Source organism: Oryctolagus cuniculus, chromosome 15 (assembly GCF_051225735.1).
Source record: "Oryctolagus cuniculus isolate XC-2025 breed Fujian yellow rabbit chromosome 15, ASM5122573v1, whole genome shotgun sequence".
NCBI lineage: Eukaryota > Metazoa > Chordata > Mammalia > Lagomorpha > Leporidae > Oryctolagus > Oryctolagus cuniculus.
Genome location: NC_142881.1, coordinates 9,823,744 through 9,840,641, shown reverse-complemented (window position 1 = coordinate 9,840,641; position 16,898 = coordinate 9,823,744). Strand labels below are relative to the sequence as shown.

General features: G+C 41.8%; 1 protein-coding gene across 8 annotated transcripts in view; it reads left to right on the top strand.

The window, feature by feature from the left end:
* The window catches only part of WDR11 (WD repeat domain 11), a 57,701-nt gene that overhangs the window by 2,654 nt on the left and 38,149 nt on the right, over nucleotides 1-16,898 (top strand). For 3 of the 8 annotated variants that reach the window (XR_016221509.1, XM_089313935.1, XM_089313940.1), the window contains exons 3-10: nucleotides 2,510-2,663; nucleotides 3,698-3,871; nucleotides 5,917-6,103; nucleotides 9,458-9,623; nucleotides 10,386-10,500; nucleotides 12,096-12,291; nucleotides 12,601-12,704; nucleotides 16,260-16,436. Coding sequence is in view for 4 of the 8 variants with exons in the window: in XM_089313935.1 (XP_089170061.1) it covers nucleotides 2,510-2,663; nucleotides 3,698-3,871; nucleotides 5,917-6,103; nucleotides 9,458-9,623; nucleotides 10,386-10,500; nucleotides 12,096-12,291; nucleotides 12,601-12,704; nucleotides 16,260-16,436 (1,273 nt within the window). In the remaining 4 variants the exon portion in view is untranslated. Of the gene's footprint in view, nucleotides 1-2,509; nucleotides 2,664-3,697; nucleotides 4,285-5,916; nucleotides 6,104-9,457; nucleotides 9,624-10,385; nucleotides 10,501-10,563; nucleotides 10,883-12,095; nucleotides 12,292-12,600; nucleotides 12,705-16,259; nucleotides 16,437-16,898 lie in introns of those variants that run through there. The other 5 variants (XM_089313939.1, XM_089313937.1, XM_089313936.1 and 2 more) reach the window with 4 other exon arrangements.

Genomic DNA, 16,898 nt, shown 5'->3' with positions numbered 1-16,898 from the left:
GCCCATTTATATATCTTCCTTGGAGAAATATCTATTCACGTCCTTTGCTCATTTTTAAATTGGGTTTTCTGTTTTTTTTACTATCGGAGAAATGTCTTTTCAGAAACTCTATTTTTAAATTTGTAATGTATTTTTAATATTGAGTGAGATATCTTAATGCATTCTGGATACAAGTCCTTTATAACATGATTTACAAACATTGTCTCGCATTTTATTATGCTAACCTTTGAAGGACAAACGTTTTTAATTTTGATGTAGTCTAATTTATTCTTTTGTTGCTTGTGCTTTTGGTGCTATATCCAAAAAATCACCGCTTTCTTCAACATGAAGATGTACACTCGATGTCTTCTCTGAGAATTTTGTAGTTTCATTTCTTCAATCCTTGATCCATTTTGAGTTAACTTGTGTATATAGTGTGAGATAGGGGGAAAAATACCGCTATTTTTACTTTTTATTTATTTGAAATGCAGAGAGACAGAGAGAGAATGAATCTCTTCCATCTACTTCTTTACTCTCCAAAGTCCCTTAACAGCTGGACTTGGGCCAAGTTGAAGCCAAGCGCCCAGAACTCAGTCTGGGTCTCCTACATTGATGTCAGGGATCCAAGTACTTGGCCCATCGCCTGCTGCCTCCCATGGTACACGCATCAGGGGTGGAGCCAGGATTCAAATCCAGGCACTGCATGTTCACAGACATATGTATACATGAACACACCCTTCCAAATACATGTACTACATATGTGCATACATATGCCTGTATATATACATACATCTTTAAAAAGTTACCTGGGAAAAAGATATATTACAGCAAGGCCTAAGGCTCATTCATACTAATGTTCAGAAATCTTTGTTTCCATCTTTTCACGAATACCATTGGGATCTGTTAGCTCACTTTCTGACCTTAGCGTAATGTATGAGTATGTTTATGTGTGTATGTGTTTATATGTATATATTTGCAGATTTTATGGTTTTTAAGGTGATTCATTAAAGGGAGAACATCAGCTCTGGGCATGGTGCTAAGGTCTGGAAAGAGAAATTCAGGCCTACGTGATCGGCCCTATAGAGCTGGCAGTTCATGGGTGGATGACGAGTGAGAAAAAGTGAACAGTTACAGATAATTCAGTGTCTTTGAAGGACACAGGCAGGATGCTGAGGCAGGAGGTGGTGCCCAGGGAAGGTGTGGCTCCTGGTACAGACTATGGAAGTTGTCTCTGCTCTGTCAGCTTTCATTGTTGAAGGATTCAGCCAGATTTGCTTTGAGAGTCTTGTGTTTTTTATTTTAAAATTCTGTTCTTAATAATGTTAATAAAGGTATGAAGCATTTATTTTAGAGGAAATGCTCTTAGATTTTTATTAAAGAACAATGTTTTTTGTTGTTGCTTCTTTTGTTCTTTGTTGCTTTTTTTCTTTTTCTTCCCCCCCGTGCGAGATTTTTGTGTTCTTTAAATCAATAGAATAAAGTTCAGGAAAACATTCTACTTGGCAATTTATGACTTTAGATATTCTGTCATAATTAAGTTTTAGGAAATCTAATTTTTTAAAGATTTATTTTATTTATTTGAAAGAGTTAGAGAGAGACAGAGGGGTGGAGGGGGGAGAGAGAGAGAGAGGTGTCTTCCATCTGATGGTTCACTCCCCAGTTGGCCACAACAGCCTGAACTGCGCCAATCTGAAGCCAGGAGCCAGGATTTTCTTCAGGGTCTCCCACGTGGGTGCAGGGGCCCAAGCACTTGGGCCATCTTCTACTGCTTTTCCAGGCCATAGCAGAGAGCTGGTACTCTTAACTGGCACCCATATGGGATGCTGGCACTACAGGCGGCAGCTTTACCTGCTATGCCACAGCACCAGTCCCAAGAAAACTAATTTCTAAGGTATTTTGGAGTCTTTACCTGAATTTCTCAAAACATTAAAACTGTAGGCCGCCGGCGCCGCGGCTCACCAGGCTAATCCTCCTCCTTGTGGCGCCAGCACACCGGGTTCTAGTCCCAGTCGGGGCGCCGGATTCTGTCCCGGTTGCCCCTCTTCCAGGCCAGCTCTATGCTGTGGCCAGGGAGTGCAGTGGAGGATGGCCCAAGTGCTTGGGCCCTGCACCCCATGGGAGACCAGGAGAAGTACCTGGCTCCTGCCATCAGATCAGCGCGGTGTGCCGGCCGCAGCACGCTGGCCGCGGCGGCCATTGGAGGGTGAACCAACGGCAAAGGAAGACCTTTCTCTCTGTCTCTCTCTCACTGTCCACTCTGCCTGTAAAAAAAAACAAAAACAAAAACAAAAAAACTGTAGGTCAGGAGCATTTTGATGTTCTCAAAAATATTTAATGACAACATTGAAAAGCTATTGTAAATAATAAAAAAGGTCTAATTTCAAAATGAAAACCAGCTTCCTGTTTATGCATATGCCAATTATTTTTATAATATAAATGTAGTATAGGTTCTTGTTGGTGTTCTTTGAAAACTATGTTTAGTTTTGTCCAGTTCAAGTGTTTACTTGATTTGGTTTCTTCTTGATGCCAGGTTAAATGGGCCAGGGAAAACTATCACCATAACATTGGCTCCCCATATTGCCTGCGCTTAGCTTCTGCTGATGTCACGGGGAAGATCATCGTGTGGGACGTAGCAGCGGGAGTGGCGCAGTGTGAGATCCAGGAGCACGCCAAGCCTATTCAGGGTGAGGCAGGGGGCTCTGCCGAGGGTTTCTACCCAGACTCCTGCCCCATTCACTTCACCTCCTCACTCCCAGCATGTGGGCGTGTTTCCTCTCTTCTGTGGATGCAAATGTAGCTTTCTTTTCCTTAGCGTTACACCTCTGGGCTTATTCCCTCAAATCTCCACTGATTTATGCTTTGGCAGAACTCGTTAACTTCACTGTCAGTCTCAATCAAACCTGATAAGAAAAGTTTGCTGCTGCAGTCTTGTAATCTAAGGAATAATATGAGAAAACTTGGCCAAACTGCCATCCGGGCTCACTTTACATGAATAGCACTGAATAAAAGCATATTCTCATTTTGAAGTAGGTCGCTTCTTTATTTTACTGACCTAAGACTAGTACAATATTGTTCTTTCATAATGAGTGAAAATTGCCTTTTACTTTCTTTTGAAGTGATACTTCTGGTTGTTTGAAAAGTTGGCCTTGAAATTTTAACCAGACAGTTCATTTTTCTATAAAATTACTTTTTCCTCTGCTAATATTGATATACATACCTGTTACATTTAGTGGGGAGGGAGAGGGTGAGGAGATTTTAAGGATTATGGTTTTTTATTTTTTATTTTATTTTTTGACAGGCAGAGTGGACAGTGAGAGAGAGAGACAGAGAGAAAGGTCTTCCTTTTTGCCGTTGGTTCACCCTCCAGTGGCCGCCGCGGCCGGTGCGCTGCAGCCAGAGCACCACGCTGATCCGATGGCAGGAGCCAGGTGCTTCTCCTGGTCTCCCATGGGGTGCAGGGCCCAAGCACTTGGGCCATCCTCCACTGCACTCCCGGACCACAGCAGAGAGCTGGCCTGGAAGAGGGGCAACCGGGACAGAATCTGGCGCCCCGACCGGGACTAGAACCCCGTGTGCCAGTGCCGCAAGGCGGAGGATTAGCCTAGTGAGCCGTGGCGCTGGCCAGGATTATGTTTTGAAAATGAAATGTCAAGGAGAAGTTAGCCACATGTTTGATGAATGATTTGTGAGTTTCGCGTTGATTTGTCCGGTCCTACAGATGTGCAGTGGCTGTGGAATCAAGATGCTTCGCGGGATTTACTGCTTGCCGTCCACCCACCGAACTACATTGTGCTCTGGAATGCAGACACTGGCACCAAGCTCTGGAGGAAGAGCTATGCAGATAACATTCTCTCTTTCTCTTTTGACCCTTTTGATCCTTCACATTTAACTTGTAAGTAATAGTAGCTTGTGGAAAATAAGTTGAGAGGTATTTAAAATATAGTTAATGCTATAAACACCGTAAATGCACACGGACTCTGTATCTGTGAGTATATTGTTAAAAATGACTGAACAAAGTGGAGAAGCACATCTGGTCCATGTATTTGCAGCTCCCAGTACACATGCTAAGTCATGACCCAGTATCATCTGCAAGCCGTGCCTCTACCATAAGAATTTGCAAATCATTTTAGGTCTGCCAGGGACAGAATTACTATGATATTCCACTTTAGAGTTAATTCAGTTTGCTTTTCTAGGAATGTTTCAAGAACTTCAATCAAGGGCTTCATTTAGTCTGTGGCCAAATCAAGTCCTGCCTTTGTGCATGCCATTCGTTTTGAGTGCAGTAACACGTGTTACAGTGACACTGTAAGCCTGGCTGAATTTATTCTTGCAGAGGCGGATTTTACCTCTCTGCGTTGGTGTTTTACTGAATTAATAATCTAAAAATGAGATGGGTTTTACAGATATTTTTGCAGCTAAATTATTAGAACATTTGTGTGTTCTTTATTCAGTCATCCAGCAGGTCTTTGGAGCTTATTATTGCTGTTCTGGGAATCAGGACAAGTGTTCCTTTGCAGAGCTTGATTAAAGTGTAGGGGTCAGATCATGAACTGTGAATGTAACAAATTAATAAATTCTAATGTATTGAGTGGTGATAGGTGATGTACAGGAGCTAAAACTGGGTAAAGTGTAAGCAGGGAACAGGAGATGAGGTTAGTTTATGTTAGATGGCGTGGTCAAAGTAGGCTTCCTTTTGATCAAGATCAGAAACTTGAAGGAAGGGAGTTAGCTATGGTGCAAGATGTTTCTCTGAGTGTCTCATCTAACTTACTTTCAGCATTTATTGAAGGGTGTGTGTTGATGGAGGAAGTGGAAGGCAGACAAAAGGAAGTTAAAATAGGAAGCATTTATTAGACATAAGTACATTCAGTGTTCAGATACTGTTGTACATAAACGTTTATGTGTGAACACGAGCCTGCAGCACTTGCGTGCTCACTCGCTGATTCCTCGTTGGCTCATGTAAGATGGGTGCTGTGGGATTAGGCAGAGTAGGGGAAGTTGGCATGAAAGAAGTTGAGCAACAGGGAAGTTGAAACCCGAGTTCTGGACCCTGATGTGTCAGCGCTTTGTGTCTGTAGTGTGCTTGGTGGAAGCCCTCTATTTCAGTGTCAGCTGAGCTGATGTCTGTGATGCACTCCTACTGCATGTGCTGGGGCTGTCATGACGCTTGGACGCTTCCTCGTTTCCAAGCTTACAGCAGCCTCGAGGTAGATAAGGACTCCATGCGCATCTAACCCAGGATTGCTCAGCGCCAGTGTAGAGGGGTTATTTTCTCCATCATAAAAAAGCGAATTTGTGCTGCTAATTGTGGTGCTGCCTCCTGGAATACATTTGTTTTCTTAACACTTAGTAAGCCATTACTTCTTTATTTCTAAATATACAGGGGAGGAAACCCCCTCACTCATTCTAAGGTTCAGTCTGATGCTGGAGAAGAAAAAACAAATTTGTTTCTACTGAGTAGATGATGATATTCATAAAAAATTCAGGGCTATCAAACCAAATATTTGAACTCAGCTAATTGTGATACACAGGCTCTCTCACATACGGGGTTTTTTTCTTCCTCTGTGAATTGTATATTCTGAAAAGTGTTTGGATTTTGAGGTTATGGGATGTAATGAGGAAAGATATTTAGTGAGAGTCTGTGCTCTGAATTTATCTGGAAAAACAAACATTTGTTCTTTCTGCCAATAACCTCCTGGTATCTTTTTAATATAAAGCATAATTTAGAATGCTGAGTTTGGAGGCCTCAGATGAATTGTAATGGACCACCTGCTTTTCTTCAGCTGGAGAACATTTCCATTATGTTACGACTGCCTGACTGCATCACAGTTCAATATTATTAAAATTATTGTTATCTTGTTCTCAAAACTGTATTAGAATAAAGCTCTGTGCTAACTTGATTAAGGTTTAATCAGAGCTTTTCTTCTCTCAATATAGTGCTTACCAGCGAGGGTATTGTGTTCATCTCAGACTTCTCTCCATCCAAGCCTCCCTCCGGCCCAGGGAAAAAGGTTTACATTTCCAGCCCACACTCCAGCCCAGCTCATAATAAGTTGGCTGCAGCCACAGGTGCCAAGAAGGCTCTTAATAAAGTAAAAATTTTAATCACACAAGAGAAACCTAGGTAAGGTACAAGTATAAGACTAAATGTACCATTCATCTATTTATCAGATATAAAAGCATTGTTTTTGGAATTGTGCTAGGATTAATTTCTTAACTTCATTTTATCTTTTTTCATTTCTAGTTTTGAGTTTATTAAAGGAAAGAATAACCATTGTGACTTCTTCCCCAACAGGAGGTTGAACATCTAACATGGCTGCTTTCTATTAGTTGTGCCAACCGCCCCACCAATTTTTACAGATTAAAATATTTGACTTCTGAATCTTACTTTTGGAAGCATGAGATGATTCTAGGGTTGTGGTTATTGGACACATTACAAATTGGGGGCATGAAAGCTGAATTTTTTATTTTAAGTGCATTTTCCTTATTTAAGTGCTGTGCTCTCTCATTAAAGTACCGCGTGTTTTTGCAGGTGAAGATGTTTGCCATCATGGTTAGGAGGAAGGGTTCTGGGGCAGGCTGCAGTTATGTGATCCAGAGACAGTTTCTTAGTTTTGCTCAGATTTCACTCTTAATCTCTAAAATAGACTTTTAAAGTATTTCATGAGGTTGCTGTAAAGATTAACAGATGCAGTAGCATTAGTACAGCATTGTTTGTGGTGGCTGATGCAACTGAAGAAAATTGTGGGTAACAAATTGTAATGCATCAAGAATAGGTTTCTTCTATTCTAGAGATGTGATCTTACATATTTATTGCTTTGGTAGATTTTTTGACATTCATCTTAAGATAGCCTTTATTTTTAATATGCTAAGATTACTGTGTCCATGCTTTTGGGGTATTTACTTGAAAACTTTATGGTAAAAATATAAATTATATTACAAATGCATTCTGAATTTGTGAGTGAATTTTTTTTTTTATTTATTAAACCATAAGCTGATTAACTTCACTAGTTAATTTATCTCCAGATTGCTCCTTAAAGTTTTGTTTTTATTTTTTTTTTATTTATTTTTATTTTTTTGACAGGCAGAGTAGACAGTGAGAGAGAGACAGAGAGAAAGGTCTTCCTTTGCCATTGGTTCACCCTCCAATGGCCGCCGCGGCCGGCGCGCTGCGCTGATCCAATGGCAGGAGCCAGGTACTTATCCTGGTCTCCCATGGGGTGCAGGGCCCAAGCACTTGGGCCATCCTCTACTGCACTCCTTGGCCACAGCAGAGAGCTGGCCTGGAAGAGGGGCAACTGGCGCCCCGACCGGGACTAGAACCTGGTGTGCCGGCACCGCAAGGTGGAGGATTAGTCTAGTGAGCCATGGTGCCGGTCTCCTTAAAGTATTTTAAGAGAACTTTCAATTTTTCATGAAATCCCCGTTATAAACAATTATTTGGCAGTCTGAGTAGTTTTATAAGTTACAATTTATACCTATTAGGTTTTCTGTCATGTGAATCATGTGCGTCTTGAGTTTTGGGAAAATGTATTATTTATCTCTTTCAATAGAATTGTACTGGGTGTTTTTATATCCACTCATATAATCTTATTCCAATTCTGAGCAGTAATACTGTTCTCACTTTACAGATGAAGACAACCAAGTCCTACATTATTTTCAATATGTTAAACTTACCTAAGTAGGAAATGGCAAAGGCAGGATTTTTATTTCAAAAACAAACTCCTTCCAGTCCTCTAAATTAACTTTAAAATTCAAAACCTATTAATACTATTATGTAAAAAACCTTGTTATAAACCTATTCCTATTGAAATGTATTTTATGTAAAAAGGCTGTGATTATATGCAACAGTCATTCATTATTAAAATGACTTTTTTTAAAAGCTTTTTTTTTAAGATTTTATTTATTTCATTTGAGAAGTAGATTTACAGACAGGGAGAGGGAGAGACAGAGAGAAAGGTCTTCCTTCTGTTGGTTCACTCCCAAAATGGCTAAAACGGCCCGAGCTGTGCCTATCTGATCCAAAGCCAGGAGCGAGGAGCTTCTTACGGGTCTCCCACATGGATACAGAGACCCAAGGACTTGGCCATCTTCTGCTTTCCCAGGCCATAGCAGAGAGCTGGATTGGAAGTGGAGCAGCTGGGACTAGAACTGGCACCCATATGGGATGCCAGTGCCACAGGCGGAGGATTAACCTACTACACCACAGTGCCAGCCCCTAAAATGACTTTTGAGGTTCTTAACGGTCTTTTGCAAGACTCACAATTTCTTAGTTGTTTTTTTTTTTTTTAAGATTTATTTTTTCAAAAGTCAGAGTTACACAGAGAGAAGAGAGGCAGAGAGAGAGGTCTTCCATCCGATGGTTCACTCCCCAGTTGGCTGCAACGGTCGGAGCTCCTGGCCAGGAGCCAGGAGCTTCTTCCAGGTCTCCCACGGGGGTGCAGGGGCCCAAGGACTTGGGCCATCTTCCACTGCTTCCCCAGGCCATAGCAGAGAGCTGGACAGGAAGTGGAGCAGCTGGGATTCGAACCGGCACCCATATGGGATGCTGGAGCTTCAGGCCAGGGCATTAACCTGCTGTACCACAGCGTCGGCCCCTTCTTAGTTGTTTTGGTTTTGGCTTTTTGTCTTGTACTTAGAAGGAAATGCTGTGATATAGGCGAATGAAATACCTACTCCGTTTCAGAAAAGATTTAAGAATGAAAGTAAATTAAGTGACACTTGACCCAAGGCCATACAGATAGTCTAATAACCCCTTGGCCCAGTGACCTTAATTATCCAAAATGTTTGTTTTAAACCTAAATTTTCAGTTTAGCAGTCTGTGAATACTTTTAATTTCAAAGTGAAAATAAAATAAACTATTTTATGAGTGTCAGTATGATATTGTCTGTATAGTATGGTATTACCTCATCATAGACATACTTTAAATGTTTCACAAATTTAGAAATACATCATCACCAACCCATGCAGTATTATTTTAATAATTTTAATTTTAGAACTTGCTAAAGTTTTAAGTTTTTTTTTTAAAGATTTTATTCATTTGAGAGGTAGAGTTACAGGCAGAGGGAGAGACAGACAGATCCCATCTGGTGGTTCACTCCCCACAAATGGCCGTGACAGCTGGAGCTGAGTCCATCTGAGCCCAGGAGCTTCTTCCGGGTCTCCCTCGTGTTTGCAGGGGCCCAAGCACTTGGGCCATCTTCCACTGCTTTCCAAGGCCATAAGCAGAGAGCTGGATCAGAAGAGGAGCAGCTGGGACACGAACTGGTTCCCAAGTGGGATGCTGGCACCGCAGAGGCTTAGCCTACCGTGCCATAGTGCCAGCCCCAGAGTCTTAAGTTTTGATTGGTAACTCATGTAGATCATCTTTTTCATTGACAATTTTATGTGGAAAATAAATAAAATTAAATTCCTCTATTAGCTTTTTCTGAAATAAATCAAGTTGTTGACTCATCTCTTGATGTTTCCTTTTTTTCAGTGCAGAATTCATAACTCTCAATGATTGCCTTCAATTGGCATATCTGCCTTCGAAAAGGAATCACATGTTGTTACTCTATCCTCGAGAGATTTTAATCCTTGACCTTGAGGTGAATCAAACAGTGGGTGTGATTGCAATAGAACGAACGGGAGTTCCATTTTTGCAGGTATCCACAGTTTATAAATTACAATCCCATAAGTTAGCTTGAATTCTCTATAGAAAAAGATGATGATCTTGCAAAAGTCATTAGTTTTACTTTCTCTTTGCTGTTTACTGAAAAGTTAACATTATTTTATATTCCTGATTTTTCTACACTTTTTTTTTTTTTTTTTTTTTTTTGACAGGCAGAGTGGACAGAGAGGGAGACAGAGAGAAAGGTCTTCCTTTTGCCGTTGGTTCACCCTCCAATGGCCGCCACGGCCGGTGCACTGCAGCCGGCGCACCGCGCTGATCCGATGGCAGGAGCCAGGTGCTTCTCCTGGTCTCATATGGGGTGCAGGGCCCAAGCACTTGGGCCATCCTCCACTGTACTCCCGGGCCACGGCAGAGAGCTGGCCTGGAAGAGGGGCAACCGGGACAGAATCCGGCGCCCCGACCAGGACTAGAACCCAGTGTGCTGGTGCCACAAGGCAGAGGATTAGCCTAGTGAGCTGCGGCGCCGGCCACTTTTGATTGGTTTGATTTCCCTAGAAATCCTGACTGATCCTGAGATTTATTGAACTATTAAGTTACATGGTTGGAGACAATTTTTTTTAGGATTATAAATTAATTTTTAAAATGTTCATTTACTTTTAAAGCTTGGGGATTATGTATTTTTCTTTCTTTTTTTTTTTTTTTTTTTTGACCCGTATCTTCGAAATACAAGTTTGAGTTTCATGGTATATGTCTGTTGATCTGTTGTGGACTTAAATATATCATCTATTTAAAGGTAATACCCTGCTTTCAGCGTGATGGTTTATTTTGTCTACATGAAAATGGTTGTATAACTTTACGTGTTCGAAGATCTTACAATAGCATTTTCACCTCTTCAAATGAGGAACCAGGTGAGTTCACATCTCGATGATATTAATTATGCTTTTCTTGCGTTTTTTTTTTTTTTTTTTGAGATTTACTCATTTATTTGAAAGGCAGAGTGAGAAAGAGATCTCCCTTCCACTGGTTACTCCCCAAAATGACTGCAACAGCCCTTGCTGGGCCAGGCTGAAGCCAGGAGCCAGGAACTCCATCCTGGTTCTCCCACGGCAGAGACCCAAGGAGCTGGGCCATCTTCGCTGTTTTGCCAAGCGCATTAGCAGGGAACTGGATCAGAAGTGGAGCAGCTGGGACCTGATCCAGCACTCGTATGGAATGCTTTGATCACAGGCTTAACCCACGGTGCCACAAATCCAGCCTCTTCAACATTGTTGATAAATCTTCATGCAGCAAGTATCTACCAACCATAATGCTAGTGATAATATTGCCCTGAGAAAGTGTAAGAGTATGGTTATAATATGGGTGTATAATAAATGAGTAAAAATACAGCCTCAAGATTAACCTCTTGGTGTTACCATGGCACACCTCCTAAAGGCCAAAGACTATTTTGTAGTTCCTTCTTGATTGTGTCTGTGAGAACAGTAGATTTTACTTTTGTGAATTTTTCTTCAGTGCAAGCTCAATCTTGTATGCCTTTATTATTAACACCTCTTTGACCTCTCCTTAGATTCAGAAATTTCCAGTGTAAAATGACATTAATAAGTCCCAGGGCACTTGGTTACCAGGTCAGTTGTATCTGGGAGAATAGAAATAATGCTTTTGTGAGGTGAAGGTGAAAGTGACTTTCAGTTCTTTTGTAAGAATTGTGTGCAGTGATGGTCTGTATTCATTACTTAAATGTGTGTCACTTTGATTCTTCAAAACATTTCTTTATTTTGAATAGGCTTAAACAAGATACCTTTTTTAGAGATTAAACTTGTTGTATTTGGTCATTAAGATATTATCCTTATGTTCTGAAGAAATGTGTCGCTCCCCCTCTTCGTGGAGGAACTACACAGGACCCTGCGCTGTTCTTTCGTCTGCTCGGCCCTCCCCGGGTTTGCTGCTGGTTCTTCCCGGGTTGGCTACTGTCCCTTCCACCTCCGTGGAAGGGCAGTTCTCCCTGGCCACATTCCCCACTTCCGCAGGGGAGCGGCACACCGCCGGCCGGCTCTCTCGGGGGCTGCACAGGTGTTCCCTTAGATGTTCCCCTTAGATGTTCCTGGTGCATGCCATCTCTCTCCTCCTTTATAGTCCTCCTCCGCCAATCCTAACTCGGCTGCCCACACGCCGAGTACGCTGCTCTCCTCCAATCAGGAGCAAGTCCTACAGCCCATTGGTTGAACTGGAGGCAGCTGTGTAGAAGCTGTTTTCTTCTCTCCCAGCACCATATTGTGGGAGAGCAGATGCATAGAATAAGTCTTAATTCCAGTAACTTAGTCTAGTCCGAATTGCTCCCCACAGAAATGAGTAGTAATTGTAAAAAATACAGTGACTCCTGGCCAACTTTGGGTTAATGAAAGAATGATAGTCTTTTTAGATGAGGTTTGATTTAAAGGAAAGTGAACAGTAATGTTACTGGTATGGTTGCTTTTTGTTATTGAAAAGTAAACCTGTTTTTCTTAAGATCCAGATCCTGTTCAGGAGCTTACTTACGATTTACGAAGCCAGTGTGATGCCATCAGGGTGACAAAAACTGTCCGTCCCTTCAGCATGGTGTGCTGCCCTGTCAATGAGAATGCAGCAGCCCTCATAGTGAGTGATGGCAGGGTCATGATATGGGAACTCAAGTCTGCGGTTTGTAATAGAAATTCACGGAGCAGGTAAATGAATCCAGGGGTTGGTGGGGGTTGTTTGTTGCTGTGGCTTTCTGTTTCCACTTTTAAAAGAGTTGCCAGAATTGTAAAAACAGCAGGGTCGTTTTTCTGTAAATATATTAGAGGTGGTAATGAAGATTTTAAATTATTAGGGGATTATGTAAATCTGCTATACCTCCCTTGCCAATGGGTAAAGTTTATAAGTACTGCCTACAAGTGGATGGGGGTGCCATGGCCTGGAAGTAAGGCTTTGCGTTCTTAATGTGTGATGCAGGTTTCACTGTGTAAAGCCACCTCATCGTTGTGTCTTTGCAGTAGCTCTGGTGCGTCCCCTTTGTATTCACCAGTGTCTTTCTGTGGAATCCCTGTAGGAGTGCTACAGAGCAAACTCCCAGACCTGTCCTTAGATAACATGATTGGTAAGCTGTTTCTTCTCTCACCTTCATGTTACTCTTTTTGAAGGGCAAAATTAATAGTCACTGACTTGTAATTATTATGAAGTCAGAGTTCATACTAGAAAACTAAAATGTAGAATTAGTCTCTTAAATCAGAGGGGTGTAAAATATTTACACATAAAAGTGCCTGAGGTAGCCGAGATTGGCATTTACAGCTGTAGCAATCCAGGACTGTTCATTCAGAAGTGGCTCTGATACCAGTGAAGGAGGCTGTTGGACGTCTGCACTCTGACTGGGGAGCCCTTGCCAAGCCATCCCGGACCTCCCCAGGGCCAGCAAGCTGGCCGGTCCCCGGCTTGGAACTCAGTGGAGGCTTCCCTCTCTCCCTTTCTGCCGTGCCTAATTCAAAATTCAGCTCAAGGATTGCGTCTAATCTCCCACGCCTGATTTAAATGTTCTTGTGTGATCCCTAATGGTTAATCAGTTGTGTTATAATGTGGTTTTACTTCCGTTACCTCCTATAAATTGTAAGCTCTGCAAGGATGAGACAGCGTCTGGTTTTAATTTTGTCCCTCCTACTCCAAAACTCAACAAAAGACCTTGTGCATTCTACATGTGCAGTAAATATTGAAGGATTAAAGTCACTGAGCAGAATTAGAAAAAAGACTTTAACTTTTTAGCATGAATTTTGTTATTTTTATAGTGAAGATCCTTTCAACATATTTGTAGGTAAAATATTCAAAGTTATTTAATTATGTATATACTTAATAATAGTAGATATTAAAGGAACAATGGAGGATTTGTGATTTCAAATATTATGCAATTGGAAGTTTTTAAGATTTTGTAAATACGCTAATTCTTTTAAAATTGTACCTGTAGTTTATAAAGCATTTTCTAAATTATTTATTCTTCCAACATGTGATTGAAAATGGGTATTAATAGTTTTTTTATTTAAGTACTTGATAGGTGATATACCAGAAAGAGCACTGCCTTATTAAGTTATATTAATCAGATGTGGTTTATTGAGTTCTTACTACTAAGTTAAGTGCTATGCTAAATACCCCACATGTTATCTCACCACAACCCTGCATGGTAGGTAATATTTCCATGAATCTATATGAGAATTTGCCCAAAACCACACAGCATATATATAAGAGAAAGAGCTGGTGTAAACCCATATTCCTGGCTCTGGAGCCTGCTCCTTAGCAGCGGCGGCTGCTCCACTGTCAGCTTGGGCAAGACCCTGACCTCTCTAGACCTTGACTTTGTCATGATTTCTGTCAGTTGTAGAATTCCTCCACACAGTGGCACTAACTTAAAATTCTTTCTGTTCACCATCCAGACATAAATCCAGCCGAGGATATTGAGAGACACACTTGTTTTGCAACGCTCATTTTATCAGTAACGTAATTTTCTGAGTTAATTGACCCTGTCTCTTCTTGATATAAAATATTAGAGTGAAAGGAATTATAAACACACATGAACAGAACTAATCAGTAATATGGAGCCCTTGGGAGGTAGAAATTTTATGCTGTTTAGGTATCTAAGTGGTATAAATTAGTCTTTTAAGAGGCCAGAAAAAAAATATAGGTTGTATAGCAGTTCTAGACAGTGCAGTTGATTTAAAACTGTTAAATAAAGCTTTGTTACTGGAAAACATTTTAATTAAAACTTTTAATTAAACTTTTAATTTGAAGTTCACTGTGTACTTAGTGATAATTGAAAGCAATTCAGTTAAATACAGAGTCTGATTTATATTCATTGGTAAAGGCGGCTGCTTATTAAGGCCTAATCTGCCCTACCTTGTAAATTGCCTCTTATGGAAAACTCTTGAAGAGTGATAGTTCTCAGGAATCAACTCCAAGCTAATAGTGTTGGCATATGTAGTTCCTACCTGTTGCATTTCCTATTCCTTTATGGCCCATGTTTTGTTACCAAATGTAGACAGAAAGAGTGGTATCAATTGTATGACTACTCCTAAAGGATCATTTTAATTGGATTAAATCGATGGCCATACTTTCTGTGTATTTTCTATTTTTTTGAAATAATATTGAGGGGTCAGCATTTAGCCTAGCAGTTAGGATGCCTGCTTCCCATGTCAAAATACCTGGTTCAGTAGCCAGCTCTGGCTCCTCACTCCAGCTTCCTGCTAAGGCACACACTGGGAGGCAGCAGGGATGGCGTAAGTGATTGGTTTCCTGGCACCTGTGTAGGAGACTGGGCTTGAGTTCCTTGCTCCCAACTTTGGTCTGGCTCAACCCCAGCTGTTGCAGGCTTCTGGGGAGTGAACCACAGATGGGACTCCTCTCTGTCTCTTTGTTTCTCTACCTAATAATAAAAAATAAATAATTATTTTTAGGAAATATTTTTATGAAAAACTACAAAATCTGAAACATTCCTGGGTGAGAGATACTCAACCTGAATGTATTTTTATATTTACTATTTTACATATTTACACACAAAGTATTTAATTATAAAGCTTAAATTTTGGTGCCAGCATTGGGGCATAGCAGATAAAGCCACTGCCTATGACACTGGCATCATATATGGGTGCCAGTTTGTGTCCTGGCTGCTCCCTGCTAATGGCCTGAGCCCCTGCCACCCACGTGGGAGACCCGGATGAACCTCCTGGCTTTGGCCTGGCCCAGCCCTGGCTATTGCAATCACCTGAGAGGTGAACAAGCAGGTGGAAGATGTCTGTCTCTCCTGTCTCTCCCTCTCTCTGTAACTCTGCTTTCAAATAAATAAATAAATGTTTTCAAAAGCTTAATTATGTTGATACATCAAAGTTTCTTATCAGAAATCATTAATGAATTGTTTGAACCTGCTTGTTAAAAATTATTTCTTTGAGAAGCATAGAGACAGCAACTGGAGAGGCAGAGAGAGATATATGGATAGAGTTCCTGTCTGCTTGTTCATTCCCCAGCTGCTGGCCATTGCAGGGCCTGGACAGAGCCGAGGCTGGGAGCCAAGAACACAGTCCAGGTCTCCTAATAGTTGGCAGGGACCCAGTTTCCTGAGCCATGTCCACTCCCTTCCAGGGTCTGCGTTAGCAGGAGGCTGGAGTCAGGAATTGGATCTAGATATCAAATCCAGGTTCTCCAGTTAGGATGCAGTCTCAACTACTGAGCTAAACACTCATCCTTGAACCTGCTTTTGGTGATCACCAGTTCTATGTGAACTTTACAGAGGGCATTGGATTGAAAAGTAACCCTTTTAAAGGCAATAAAATGGGAATATGTTTCACTGTTCTCTAGTGTGTTTTCTTGATTTGTTCTGAAGCTTGTATTTAGTGCCCAAACACCAGGAACTTTGTCTAAAACCGTGTTTGTTCAAACTCAAATTTATAGGTCCTTGAATTCTAAAAAGCAATAACCAGGAGTAATCTACCCTTTGAGATGTTAGCCAGGGTGATTTAAGTCTGTGGCCGAGCACAGAGCCATTGTGGCCCTCGTAGCTACAGCCCCTAGAGTTTATTTCTGGGCCTGAAGAGCATGCGTGGGGAAGTGTTTCTGTAGATTCTTAAGGTCCGTGTGTGCTATAATAAACGTGCACTTGTATTTTCTGATTGCAAATTAGGGCAAAGTGCAATTGCTGGGGAAGAGCCTCCCAAAGGCTCCGCACTGCAGGAGGTGCACCTCAAATTCCTGCTCACGGGGCTGCTTTCAGGGCTGCCCTCCCCACAGTTCGCTATCCGGATGTGCCCACCACTGACCACCAAAAACATCAAGATGTATCAGCCGCTGCTTGCTGTTGGTGAGTGTTTGGCCTATACTTTTTGAGATTTGTAGTTGTGGTTTTGTGGGTTTGGGTTTTGTTTGATTCCTTTACTTGAATTGTCTTTTTTTTTTTTTTTTTTTTGACAGGCAGAGTAGACAGTGAGAGAGAGAGAGAGAGAGAAAGGTCTTCCTTTTTGCCGTTGGTTCATCCCCAATGGGGGCGCGGCTGGCGCACTGTGGCCGGCACACCGCGCTGATCCGAAGCCAGGGGCCAGGTGCTTCTCCTGGTCTCCCATGGGGTGCAGGGCCCAAGTACCTGGGCCATCCTCCACTGCACTCCCTGGCCACAGCAGAGAGCTGGCCTGGAAGAGGGGCAACTGGGACAGAATCTGGCGCCCCGACCGGGACTAGAACCCGGTGTGCCGGCGCCACAGGCGGAAGATTAGCCTAGTGAGCCGCGGCACCGGCCTTGAATTGTCTTATTTTTAATTGCAGTGAT